The sequence below is a fragment of the Lupinus angustifolius genome, chromosome LG12, assembly GCF_001865875.1.
Source record: "Lupinus angustifolius cultivar Tanjil chromosome LG12, LupAngTanjil_v1.0, whole genome shotgun sequence".
Lineage (NCBI taxonomy): Eukaryota > Viridiplantae > Streptophyta > Magnoliopsida > Fabales > Fabaceae > Lupinus > Lupinus angustifolius.
Genome location: NC_032020.1, coordinates 2,093,228 through 2,108,030, shown reverse-complemented (window position 1 = coordinate 2,108,030; position 14,803 = coordinate 2,093,228). Strand labels below are relative to the sequence as shown.

Below are 14,803 nucleotides of genomic sequence, written 5' to 3'. Positions count from 1 at the left end.
CATCATTCCATGAGGATTTTGGCTTTACTTCCCTTACACCATTAACAACAGTGAAAGGTTAATAAGGTCTTTCCTCAATCGCATTCCAAATATCCAGACCTTGAGATTCTATAAAGATTATCATCCTAATTTTTCAGAAGTCATAGAATTCACCAACAAAATTTGGAGGGTGATTGATGTTGGAACCTTCTCCCTAAATGATCTTGAGTCCATCTTAGATACAGGATCTGATTTGAGAATAATTTACTCAGAATAAGCTCTGGTGCCAATTATAAGACTGAGATGGTAACTTGGGGGTGAATTAGTTGTCTTAAATCTATGATAGATTTTTTTGCAAATTTTATTGTTAGTAGCAGCGGAAAACTTATGCAGAAAAATATCAAGTTAATTTAAGGAGATAAGGGAGAAGAGAGTACTTAGAGAGTTTTATACTGGTTCACCTTCTTTTCCATCGAAGGTTACATCCAGTACTCTTGCATCACAAGAGATTTCTTCACTAGATATTAAGAGTAATAATTATAAATTCTCACCCTGAGATATCCTTGTACCTTACTCACTCTCTAATACCTATGTCACTCTTTGGAAAATAACCTTTCCAAGTGACTCTATCCCGTTTCTTATCACACCCTTGTGATAGAATGTATTTCAGCAAATTGAATGAAGAAAACGTTAACAATAGCAAGGATTGCATTTACAAGATTTGAACACTATGATCTCTTGCAATTCGGTAACTCTTTATAAACTTAGTTATAATGCTCAGAAGGTTTGAAAAATCTTTGAAACCACACTTAAAGCAACTTCAAAAAATTTAATTTGAAAGTGAAGAATAAGTTGTAGAAGGTGCAGAAAAAGTATTTTAGAAAATTCAGATTGTGTATGTGAGTTGTGTGTTTGAAATTATGAGTTTCAATTCCTTTAAATAGATTTTCCAATCAGCCATAACACCTCTATGAAAAGGTAGGAGTCGATTGGAATGAAACCATTATGTTTGGGGTGAAAGCTGTTCAGTTTGAATCTGAAAATATTGTCTAACATCTCTCAGTAATCGATTACAACATCGACGTAATCGATTACCTAAACATTTTGTCCAACTGAGTAATCGATTACCACACTATGTAATCAGTTACTCTCATATATATTAATCGTGTAATCGGTTACTCAAAAGGAGTAATTGATTATCCTGTTCAGTTTTTGTTGGGTAACTCGTACTCATTGATGTAACTTGTTACTTAGTTCTAGTAACCTGTTACTTAGATCCAGTAACCTGTTACACAATATTTTAAAAATTGTTTTCATTTATACTTGTAATTTTAAATTTTATTTTAAAATATTTTTGAGTATTACTACAATTGTATATTATAGAGTATAAGGATAGAAGTACCTATAGACTTAGACTCTAAATTCCTTGAAGCTTTATCCTTATTTTTTTCATAAGTATTCTTCATTTTCTTCTTTATGTGATGTTGGTGTCTTCGTCAAAACTATGTCAAGGTCAGGAGCAAGATCTTCTTCACAATTTGGAAAGCCAATTTCATGAAGGAAGGTGTATGATGAATGCACCTATCATGCCCTATAAATTAAGAATGTGGTCCTCACTCTATCCTACCAAGAAGTACATTATATTCATCACTAATGTACTATTATGAAATGGGTCAAGAGGGAGAAACCAACATTCTATGGATATGAAGATATCAACAACACATGTAGACAATACTCATCTACAAATAAGACTTCCTCCTCAAATCACATCTATTAGAACGGTACACTTCCTCTTACTTATCTTTATGAAAAAACATGAAGTTCTAGATTTTAGCATTAGTATTTTTATGAAATTTTATATATGCATATAAACTAGTGTAAGTTGATATGTTGTAGAGGTCTAATAAGATGGATTAGGATTGAATTTGAATTTGAACTTGTGCTTGTAAATAAACATTGTCTCTTTTCATAGTGGGTGAAAATCCTCAAACCAGAAATGGGGACTGGATTTAGCGTCGGTGGATTGATGTGAATGATTATAAATTTTGCTTATTATTTCTTTATAACCCTATATTCTTTAAAGTTTTGATTTATTGTGTTTGTGCTTATTATTTTCTAGTATTTCGTTATTTGTCACTATTTTGATTAAAGGCCTCATCTTGGTAAAGATCTTGGTTTATTTATTTCACTCAACTCCATTGATTTTCATTTTTGGGTTGATAATTGGTCAATAACCAATTTTCAATCAATTATCAGAAGCATAATCAATTAAACACTCTATGTAATTGATTATCAACCAATTAAATTGAAAATAATTGTTTATAATCTATTAACTGAGAAAAAATAGTTATGTGTGAAATGAAACAGCATAATAGCATCATACTTATTCACTCCTCTCTTGATGTGTTTAAAGCCTTGGCTTATCTAATGTTGAAAATTATGAGAAAACTTATTAGTTCATCCAAAATTTGAATGAGATGTTAATATCTTTAGGAAGAAGGTTATTATTGTAAATCGTTAGCTGTTAACCTATCTAGTGTTCTATATTACACGATTATTTATACAATATCATAAACAATACTACATCTAACATTACATATATTATTAAAATTTTGTCGGACCTTATCCTATTAGGTCTTAACTTATTGTCTTTACCTATAAGGTCTTATCAAATCAAGTCTTTTCCTATCATACTGTCAAACAAGCCATAATCCAATTACAAGACCTAATTTCAGCAAATCTTATAACCCAATTAAAAAAATTGAATATTCGAGTTTCACTCATAATAAATATTAACATATTATTGATAAAAAAAACAGGTTGCATGCCAAATAACCCAACATTCTTCTTCCTTTTCACCTACAAATGAAAAGGCAAGTATTGTGGGTGGAACCTAGGTCTTTCAGAAATGTTAATTCCCTAACAAATGCTCCCTTCCTCTTTAATCCATCCTTTGTTCTTCGTTCTTCTTTTATTACCAATGAAAAACTATTATGAATAATATAAGGTTACTCGAATTCATATACAACTTAGAGTGTAAATTAAATTGTATTATATGAGTCTTGTACATCAACAAAAGGAAAGTTTGGAAGTTTCTTTGGAGATTCTACCTTAGGCGAAAATAAATTTTAGCATGAACCATAGATAAATCACGATCCCACCATGATCTTGTACAAAAATATAGACCATTACAACGGGGGTTGCAAGGCACAACTCAAACCTAAATTTTCTATCATTTTTTCTTCACATAAACTATTACTAAAGTCATGTCAGATTAATATTTAACTAATAGGTTTGAAAATGTTAATTATAAGGATTAAAAAAAACTAACCGTGTTTTAGAAGCAATAAATCCTTACAAACACAAAACGCATTTATTTTTAGTTTTTTAGTAATTATGAATTTTATTTTTGTGAAGGGTTGAAAATAGTATTCTAGAACAACTTTTTCTCAGGTGAGGTAGAAAACCAATCAAAAAAATAGCTTCTAAGACCTTTATTTCTACATTGCAAAGTCATTCATTACGGGTAATATAGTCTAACAACTTTTAACACTAACAAGTACTATCACAAGTGCACAACATTAATATGCATAAGACAAAATCATAGTACAATAGTTACTTAGATAAGAGTGACACTCGAAGCCCTAAACCATAAACTATTTTAGTAGGGGGTAACACCTACATTTGCTGGTGAGAAAAACCCATCTTTCATAAGCACGTCTTCTGCTTCCTACACGCACAAAATTGAGATTAGAAACCATAGAAATAAGAGTCACTTTTTTCATTAATGTGCTGCCAAAAGTAAAAGGAGGTAACAGAAGCTAGGGTTTTCATTTACCTGGCGAATATTAGCTTTCTTCACGGGTTGATGATCAGGCATAAGTCCGAAATGAATGTGTGGGAAATGAGCCCACTGAAAAATAAATTATGGACCCCACAAATGAGAAATAAAGAGTCATACTCTTTTCATTACTTAAGAGGACAGTTAAGTGAAATACATAGAAATATAAAAAAAAACAATAACATTTTTATCCTTTTAACTTATATTGATATTATAATTTTACTCTTAAAATACACTAAAAAATATAATTGTTCTCTCCAATAATGACCAAGAGTCTAACTCAAAAATAAAAAGTCTTAATTATCAATGAAAATCAATTGTGTAAGTTAATTAGTATATGTCTCGCCCTATAATATTATGACATATTATTTAAAATTTAAGTTTACATTTAACAACCTTAAGCGAGTAAAACAATACACATTGCAAAGATTTCTCTGTAGCAATATGTTATTGGATGTGACATAATTAGAGAGATTTGGATAACTAATTTTTATTCCTTAATGAACAAAACAAACAGGGCAACACAAGGAGTTTAGACATATGATTGATTAAACAAAAGAGATCAGTAATATTTTTGTAATGACATTGTAAAAATTTATATAGTTAATATATTATTTACCTTGTATTAATTTTATTTAAAAGTCAATGATAATTATAAATTAGTGGTGGATGATGCAGCGACAATGTAAAATATATTTTTATACTGTTGTGCATAATCTTTTTCTCTAAACAAAAAGAAAATTCTTTAATTAGTAAAAATTGAAAATAATCTAAAAATGGGAAAAATTCCTTAAGAGAGTAAGATTTAGAATATCCTTGGATCTCACATTCTTTGCAGCTGCACTAAAGGCCTCTCTGTGGCTTATATCAGGATTTCCAGCTTTTATACGTTGGATCTCATCCCTGGAATTTCAATGATGTCAATGTCATCCAAATGCTATCAAAATAAAAATGTGGAATCAAATAATATATAAGTAAAAATTTAAATATACAAATAGAAATGATAAGGTTTGAGTTGAGAATTTATTAGGTGATTCAGAACTTTGACCCAAATGGATTCTGAGATGCAAAATTATCTATTAAATGTGCATTTGGAAAGTGTTCGTAAAACTCACTACTTACTACTTAGTATTCAAAATAAACAAGTTGAAATTAAAGTTATTAAACTTACTTGATGAAGCGGTTGTAAGCTGATGGAACTCTCTGTCTCTTCTCTGGAGCTGGACATGTAACACATGGACATTACACAGGCAAAAGACAGGAACATTAAATCACTTTGCTGACCTTTTACCGATTTTACGAGTTAAGATCTTCTCTAGTATTAGATAGGCATGTGCATCATAAATAACATGAAAAAACAGAAGGATATGATCTTTTTATTCTTCAGATATAATAGTGTGACACTTTTATCCTTCAATGTAAGTGTACAAATAACAACTTACATCTTCGATTCAAGAGAAGATTTTTTTCCATTCTTACACACATACATTCTCTCTCTATTTTCTATCATTGGCTCATCATTATCTCTAACAATCACTCTCGCAATGGATTCAGCACTATATTTTCGGGGGACAAATTATGTAACCCTCATTGTATGCATGTAAGGAGACATAGATGGAGAGGCAAAGAGAAGAAAAAAACAAATTATGAATTTCATTTTCATCCTCTTGAAACTTGGTTGTGGAAAGTGGGAAAACCATAAAGCATGGAAATGGGTTGCTTCAACCTAAAAGTTTTGAAAGTGTAATTGTTGTAGCAATATATTTGAAGAACTAAAGGTGGCTTTATTGAAGTTATAAACATTAGCACAGGAAAGACAGAGAAAAAGCAATGCATGAGATAAATGTGCAAAAGATTGTTCTTTGTTTGCCACTTGCAGTAAACCAAGAAATCTTAGCCACTGTTCAACATGACAAGTGAGTTTTGATATGAATACAGCTTTTTTTCACCAATTTTCTTCCTTTATTGCTTAAGTGGTACCACTATTAGCTTAAAACTTGTGCCAAATGGGCTGCAAGGATTTCAGAAGAGTTCCCTATTCTTTTTTTGAGTGAATTGAGATTCTTTTTCTTTTTCTAGCTTTTTTTTTGTGGTATCGGAAGAATCTCTGGTCCACAAGTAGAAAAAGGAAAGTAAAGAAAAAAAAAGAAAACAAACATGGAGAACATGTGAAGATTTTGAGATCATTGTTACTTGTAAGAAAAACAAAAATTCATCAAGAAAACAATTTAAGTTTAATGAACAAGTGAAGATAAGAAGTTAAGGAATAAGAGGAAAATGCTCACGTCTGTTAGGTGGTGGAGGCTTAGGAATTTCTTCTGGTCCTCCTCGCATGGTGTTCATGACCAAATCATTTTGGTTAGGCATCTGATTCATCATCATATTTGTTGAAGGTGCATTTCGAATCTCCTCCTGAATCATAACAATACTAACAATCAAAACTATATAGCCCTAGGCCCTAACTTTTCTTAGGTGAATAAAAATTAAAAACCCTAGGCCCTAGCTTGTTACAACAACTTTGAATTCTATAACCCAAAGTACCAATATTTATAAATTGTCTCAAAGTTCTCCATGAAACATTTCGGTGCATATATATATGTACCATAAGATTTTGAGGAGTGAAGAAGTTGTGACCAACATGAAGCTGATTAGTAGGAGGAAGAAGCAGTCCACGCATGTTCACAGAAAGAAGGTTAGTGCAATGGCCACATCTCACAGTCACAGTCTTGAACAAACTGGTGCAAGGAACACTCACCTAAATGGAAATTAAAGAAAAAAACTTAAGAGGGTTAAAGGTTATAGTAACAATAATAGAGAGTGAAGGACATGATGATAAGATAAATAATAAGAGGTTGTAGTGATGATACAGCGAGGACAGTGTCACAGAAGTTGCAATGAACATAACAGAGTTGGTCGGAGGGAGAGAGTTGCTGTTGTTGTTGTTGTTGGTCCGGTGAAAAGGAAGTGGATGAGGCAGACATGTTGTTTTCTCTTTTTGTTGATTCCCTTTCTTGATTTGATTTGATTGATGGGATTGACTGATCAATGAGGTTTTTGTTGATAGACAGGTAAATTTCCTTTGAATCTGATGGTTTTGATTGTTGAGTTACTGTTGTGGAGAGAGGGAGAGAGAGAAAGATGGGAAAAAGAGATGCCAAAGTAATAAAGGGTCGAATAGACCTAGAAAGTGCTTTGCTTCTTTCTCTATTTGTGATCTTATATACATATAATGCTCATGTTTGGAAAATTATTTGTAATAAAGTGATAGTTACAAAGATAAAGATGTTTTTCTTTCGACCATGTTTTTTTGTAAATCATTACATATTAAAATAACATGAATAGATTGACCCAATACATGCTTTCTTTTTTATGGTGTATATCAAGAATATACTCGTCAAACACTAATCCATTTCAAAACTTGGAGATTATCAAATCGGCTACCGTCTACCAAACCATAAAATATGATTCAGTTCAGTTTCGTGATTTGGTTTGGTTATGTTTTTAATGAACTATTTATGTTCGGTTCATTGACGTTTTATAAATTTAGGAATCATTGGAACTGAACCGAATCGCATATCAAAAAATAGATATTAGAGAATTCTTCAACTAATTTTATGGCTTAAATATCAATTTTGTGTGAATTATAGTGTTATATTTATTATTATATTAGTGTTATATATATTACTAGTTACTAAATTGTTATATATATGTGATATTTTCTCATTGTTATTATGATTTGTAACATATTTTTTAACTTTCATAATAATGGATTTGAAACTAACTTGTATATAAATTATTATACATGTATAGCTATTTATGGTGAATTGTAATGTTTTTTTATCGGCAAAAGAAAATTTTTATTAAAAAATATAACAGTTACAAGAGAGAAAGAAAACAAATCTAAACAAAAATAGTTACAATGTAATATTTAGATAAGTTCGGGGATAACAATCCAGTCAAAATAGAATTGAATTTTTTGCTGCTGGTCGTTGATTTAAAGCCAAGATTTACTAATTGATATATATATATATATATATATATTTATATATATATAATTAAATTGGCATGTATGTTAGTGTGTTATTAATCATGAATAATAATGTTATATATGTTAGTAATTAATTAACAATATACTCAATAACATCTCCCATTATATATTTTTCTTATTTTTTTCTACTTCTCCACATATATTTTTCTTATTTCTTTCTAATTTCTCCACATAAATCATGAACAAATTTTGGTAACGAAGTTATCCAGACTTACATTATGGGAGTATGGGAGAGGGAGTTGGTCTTTTTCTTCATAATGAACTAAGTACATAATTAGTTACTTGAGTTTAACAAAATATATTAACCCAAAAGGTTAATTAACACATTAGACAGAATTCTCAATTATAGGAAAAGGAAAAATAAAATGGTTGGGATACTAAACAAATAACATAATAAATTTACCTACTTAAGTCCATAATGTAACAAATGTAATGATGGGATTTATTTCCCTTCATCATAACTTAGATATGGTTCTCTTTAGTTATATTTGTTCTTGAGCAATAACAAATTTTGAAAATCGTTCAAACCTCACATATCCCACTACCTAATTCGATTTTTAGCAGTGAAAATATTGTGTAGATGCATGATTGGGAACAAACCATCAAATAAAAGAATGAAGAATAAATACAAGTATATTACGCCGACCCAAAATATATCCCTGAAAGTTTACATCCTCGAGGGATCTCAAGAACACGATAATGGCACCCTCACAATTTGATTGTATTTCGCTTCTTCACTTATGAGTCAACATACACAATAATCTCTACCTTAAAGAATATATCATTCCTTTGAAAATTTATACAAAAATTTTCACATTAGCGAATATCTTACTTCTCCTTACTCAACGTTTAACTCTCTTTACCAACTTCTTCATTGAACCCCCATGAGAGCATACCCTCATGAATATTCGAGTAATTATATTTTAACGATGTCAGCAAAAGCTCAATTATTAACTAAACTATTAGTACAACTTCTCCCAACTTATTCCACCATTCAATGGAACAAGTTGCCTAGCTCTCCTTCATTATGAGAACTTTCGACGAAAAAGGACACTTATACTAGAGCCTACCAACAACCACCCTCTTCAACACCTTGCCCAATAAAATTATGTAGGTTTCTTGACAAGTTTGACCTGTTAATATTTATTTTGCCTCATTATTTAACCCGACATTCATAATTCAATAGAACTATCAAAATCTATATATCCTAAGGATTATACTATTATAGTACTCACCATACACCTTACATTAATATTAACCAATTCATGTGTCAACCTTGCATCTATTCCAATTCATGTGCCACATCCTACATATATGTTGCCCATGTTACTCAATGCGTCCATGATAATGTCCGTGTGACCCTAGCACATGTTTTAGCCAGTGCCCGTGTTACATGCACTGAACATGTGTTGTAGACCTTGCATATAATATTGCGGACTTTTTTTTTTGAACGGCAATTGTTAGTATGTTAGTTGTTAATATGTTAGTATTTTATTGTAGTGAGACTCCACCCTCAACCTCCTACACCCTACCATCAAACCACCCTTATTTGGATGTCATGTATGTTTTCACCATTATATTGTGTCTACTACTGTTTTATGATCATTTCACCTCCTTTCCTTCCATCTTATTGACCACCCTTTACATACAAAGTGATTTTTTTGATACTCTTCTCCAACATTCTTTTTCTTTTGACTATGAGATAGAAGTACACTCGTGATCTATTTTAGTTTGACTGAGTCTTTCCCGTAGATATGAGTTGTCATCTAGTTTTTAGTTTTTGTAGTTAATAAGCAAGTTGCACAACAAATTTATTGATTTATCTTCATCAACAACCTCCACATCAAGATTGTGTAAATTATTTGATTGAATATATTATGCGTTTTCAAATTAGAATCTCCTGCATCCTCAAATTATAAAGTATCTACTTCAAATATAATTTTTACAACTTTTGTAAAATATAAAATCATAATTTTTTTTGTTGATTTGAAAATATTTACATATGCAAAAGTATAAATTTTATCGTTCCTGCACTGTATGAATAGCATTACTACTCCGTGAATAAACTTAAACAACTCACATTGCAGAGATAACAATCAAACAAGTCTCAGAAAACAAAGCTTATTTACAAATGTAATGGGGTGACTACTGATGTGATTGCATATAATATTGTGTCCATAAACCAATTCTCACAGTTAAGACAATGGTCTTGTTATGACTTTAAAAAATGTTGCATAAGGAATAAAGAGTAAAAATTGTATATTGGAAACTATTACACATTTTGTCAACAAATATCCAATGATAATTCCTTATTCAATATTATTAGAACATTCATTAAAACAGGAGCTAACAAAGCAACTAAAGTTTCTTTAATCCCCTTTACGGTTTATTTGAGAGTTGAATTTTGGAGGGGAATGAAAAAAATGAAAATCTTGGAAGTAATCTCGCAAGTATATTTCACGGCTCTCGAGCATTCCCTTTCATTTTATTCCCCTCCAAAATCCAACTATCAAACTAACCTTTAAATTTGAAATGATAAATAGTGCATCTATGGGGAAACTTTATATATTTATTTAGTTTCATCATAATCCATTATTTTTTTCTTCTTTTTATTATCTCTCTACAAAACCTAAATAAATAAATAAAATAGTAAATACTCATTTCAGTCCTCATATTTTTTTATTTTACTAATTTGGTCCATCAAAAATAGAAAAATAAAAAATGATCACAAAAATTTCAAATGTGATCAAAGTAGTCCTTTTTAGAATAAAATTAGTTTCTATTAGATATTATAAAATATACTAAAAAGAACTAACTTAACAATTATTTTAAAAAATTTAGGGTCATTTTGAGTTTTTAAATTTTTATGAAATCTTATCGAAAAACATAAGAATTGAAATGAGTAATTATTCTAAAATAAAAAAGATAGAAGGATGAATGATTGGCATTCGAAAAATTTACGTGGATAGTATAGTCAAACTACACTATCACACGTTTGATATATGTTTCAAAATATTTACGGAAGTAGTATAGTTTTTAGGGAACTGGTGGATGAGATCCACGAGTTTTTAGGAAGTCGTGGACTAACAATGTGACTTCCTTCTGATCTCGTGCATCAGAGGCACGAAACTCTAACACGTTCTCTCTCCTTCATGAAAGTTGTGTTTCACATGCACGACTTCCACTCTTTTAGAAGTTGTGAACCTTAAACACAATTTCCATTGTATATTTATAATAAAAATATTCTCTAGCCTAATGGTTCTTGGTTTATATGGTAAAACAAATGTCCATGTTTCAACACCCATCCATAATAATGAATATAATGCAATCTAACCACATTATATTAGAGTCCTTGTACAAATAATATAAGTGACAGTTATAAAAAACAAAAATAAGCAATGGGTGAATGTTAAACTATAAACCTCTAAGTTACCATGTAAACCAAGAACTACTAGGCTAAAAAGTACTTTTGTTATTAATATACAATGAAAATCATCTTTAAGGTCCATCCCTTCTAAAATGTTGGAAAGAGAATGTGTAAGAGTCTCGTACCTCTGATGCACGAGATCACGGGGAAGTTGTATTGCTGGTCCACGACTTCTCCAAGAGTTCCTAAAAACTACACTACTTTCGTAATTCCCGAGGAATATTTGTGATATTTATGAGAGAGAGAGAGCAGGCGGCAGAGGTGGGGGAACGGAGAAAGAAAAGGACGTGTGCATGGGAGTGATTAGCTTTCCTCATTCACATGTTGTTTTCAAAGTTAAGAGGTTTTACAGCTTCTCCTCGATTTTCTACAATTCCATTTCATCATTACTACAATCTTTGTTCTTTGTATTTATAACTCCTTGGTTTGAATTGAAACCGTATCAAATGCGGCCTAGTACTGCAATCAAGATAATATGCAAGAGCCTTCTTGTTTTCTAACTTTTCACTCTTTGACGTGAGGTGATACTTTGTCTTAAATAAATCTATTTTATGTTACATAAAGTAGTCAATGCATGGTTATTTGTTTAAAAAATTAAAGTTTATGTCTAGCCTTTTTCTATGTCCTCGCCTATAAGGCAGATTAAAAATCTATTATACTAGAACATCTTTTAACATGCAAACATTAATATTATTGTATAATATAATTAAATGACGGATTTGTTAGCACCAATATGCATTTTAAATGGTTCAAAAGTAAATAGTTTTTTCAAAAAGTTTAGCTTCAACTATTTATCAAAAATGTTTGACCTATATGTCATATAGTAGGCCATAATAGGCTACCTAGCTTTATTTTAATACACCTCATTTCTACTCATATTTTAAATTGCATTTTACAATTCAATTATTATAACAATACTGTGGTTTTTTGAAGTATCTGTAACAGTTTCACAATCACAATTAGGGTCAATGTAAACACAACCACAAGTTAAAATATTGTTTATACAATATAATTAATTTTCCTTTTCTCTGTTACAATACCTGATCATCTTTTTTGAAATGAGTACTGTGCATTTCTTTGGATTTTGTCATGGATAACGACATTAGTACGTTGGAGCACCAATTGCCTTAAAAAAATTATGTTTGTCAACATCATAATAAAATTGTACGTTAAAGAGAGACACTTACTTTCATAAATAAAAAAAGAAACATAATTTTTTTTTCTTTATACATAGAACATAGAAGAAAAGATGTTATCTATTTTGATTTACAATTTTATTACAAAAAAATATTATCGCAAATTTATATACTACGATAACTAATAAATAGTGATCTCGTAGGACATCACAAATTTAGTATGCTAAAACAGCAAGTGCAGAGATGTGTCATGAAGTAAATAGTAAGTTTGTATCCTACGAGAACTGAAATGTCTCTTGAATGTAGTAATTAATTATTTTTGAACATTTTTTGGAAGTCAAACTTAATTTGAGAGCAAAGGAAAACAGAAAATTATATTAAGTTTAAAATTAAAGACGTTGTGTAAAGATTGCCTCCTTGATGTTCATGAATCCTAATTACCATTTTCTTCCTTCCAAAAACCTCTATTGCTCGAGAGGGGTATGTAGTAAAAATCTTTAATATAGACTTTAATGTATGGTGTGAGACTTTATATACTTAAAAGACACGTAATACACATTAAAGATGATGAACATTATCATCATATATTGTCAAGATCTTTCATGTCAAATCATCAAGAGTAGATATAAAACTTAGAGTGGAAGCGTACCTTAATATATTCATAGAGAATATGATGAATGAACTTTATATTATATTATCTTTCATCATGTATCCATCAACTCCATGTCCTATGACATTGTATGTAAATGCATATTCATAGTAGAATATGTAGGTTTTTTGGCCTTCCAATTGTAGACCATATTTAGTCTTAGTTTCTTCTCTAATGAGATGAAGAGAATAACTTATGTTGTAGTTCATATTGTTTTGTGGTGTCTACAATTGGGGACCATAACCCTTATTTATAAGACAATCATTCCTTTTCATTAAGGGTGATGTCTTGTCAATTTTCTTATTTCTTATTTTTTTCCCATCATAAAAATAGAAATAAGACTTTAGGTATCTACCCAATAATTTTCATGACAATTATGTTTATAGCCACATATCTTACTTGAAGTAGATCACTTTAATTTGACTACTTAAAATAAGGACTCTAAACACATCTAAACATTACATGTGTGACCTAAAATTTCTTACAATCTCCCACTAATCACATATGTAATTTTACAAATTATGTTAGACTTTAAGTGATCAAAAATACGTTATTATAAACTTGAGACATATCTTTATCTCGTCCATTAATTATATCAATATATAGAACCAAAGCGGCTTTTGTTATATCAATGATAACTAAACCAATCAAAGATCACTAATATTAACACAATTAAATGACATTAGATAAATCATGAAATGTGTAGCATCAAAATCACATGAATGTGATCTATACATGTCGATTTTCAGCTGGTCCTCTTTTACTTTAGTGAGATCCTATAAATAAACTTCAAAGTGAAATTGAACCATAAACCTTATTCTACAGAAAAATATATCCATATCCATAAATATGTCTATAAAAAGAGAACATCCAAATACAAACTCCGACTAAGCCAAAATATCATCAAATGATACAATACTCATTTGAGTAATGTACTTCTTAAAGACCTTAGATGATAAACATATAGTGAGTAGATCTACAACTTGAAGTTTGTGTCAATATGCTCTATAGATATTTGACCATTCTGAATTGTTTCCTTAAATGGGATATATCATTGCTTACCTTTTGTCACAATATAACTTTAGTGGTCTTTCAATATATCCAAATCAGTAGTCAAGTGACAATTGTATAGCCATATTCCATAATTAGATACCTTATAATAAGTTATGAAAATCACTACCATAATGGATGAACCTATAAGTATTTGCTTAACACTTTTCAAAATAGTTTATCATCCACTTAATAGGTAAATATAATCTTACATGTATTTTCAACTTTATTGACATCTTAACAAGACTAAATAAGAATACCTAATGATCTCTAACTGAATCACTTTATGTATGTGAGAACATAATTCCTTTGTTCTTTGTAAGTATTTTATAACCTAATTGGCTGCCTTCCAAAGATTTCACTGAATTACTTAAATATCTGCATTCTAAAAAAGTATACAATATCTTGATGTACACAACTTTATATATACATTAGACTTACTTAGCCAACGCAGAAGGAATCTACATATATCTTTAACTTTAAAATTTCTTCCTAAAACATTGCACTCATGAATGTTCCTGACATTGCATACCTAATGAACCTAAGACTCTTACTATTAGAACATTGTCATTCCTCATAGTTGATAAATGCCAAAATATCTAATTTTCATACACTTTTCATGGCACTAATTCTATGCAAATCATGCAAAACCAACTTAATTCAACACATTTTA

At 30.1% G+C, this 14,803-nt stretch overlaps 1 protein-coding gene across 1 annotated transcript; it reads right to left on the bottom strand.

Annotated features, from left to right (window-relative positions):
- On the bottom strand, nt 3,477-7,007 carry LOC109361564 (axial regulator YABBY 1-like). Its single transcript, XM_019607056.1, has 7 exons — nt 6,688-7,007; nt 6,423-6,575; nt 6,106-6,232; nt 4,992-5,040; nt 4,648-4,723; nt 3,818-3,892; nt 3,477-3,709 (listed from the first exon to the last, which is right to left on the bottom strand). Exons 1-7 carry the CDS (start codon nt 6,799-6,801, stop codon nt 3,641-3,643), a joined length of 663 nt encoding a protein of 220 aa, XP_019462601.1. The 5' UTR covers nt 6,802-7,007; the 3' UTR covers nt 3,477-3,640.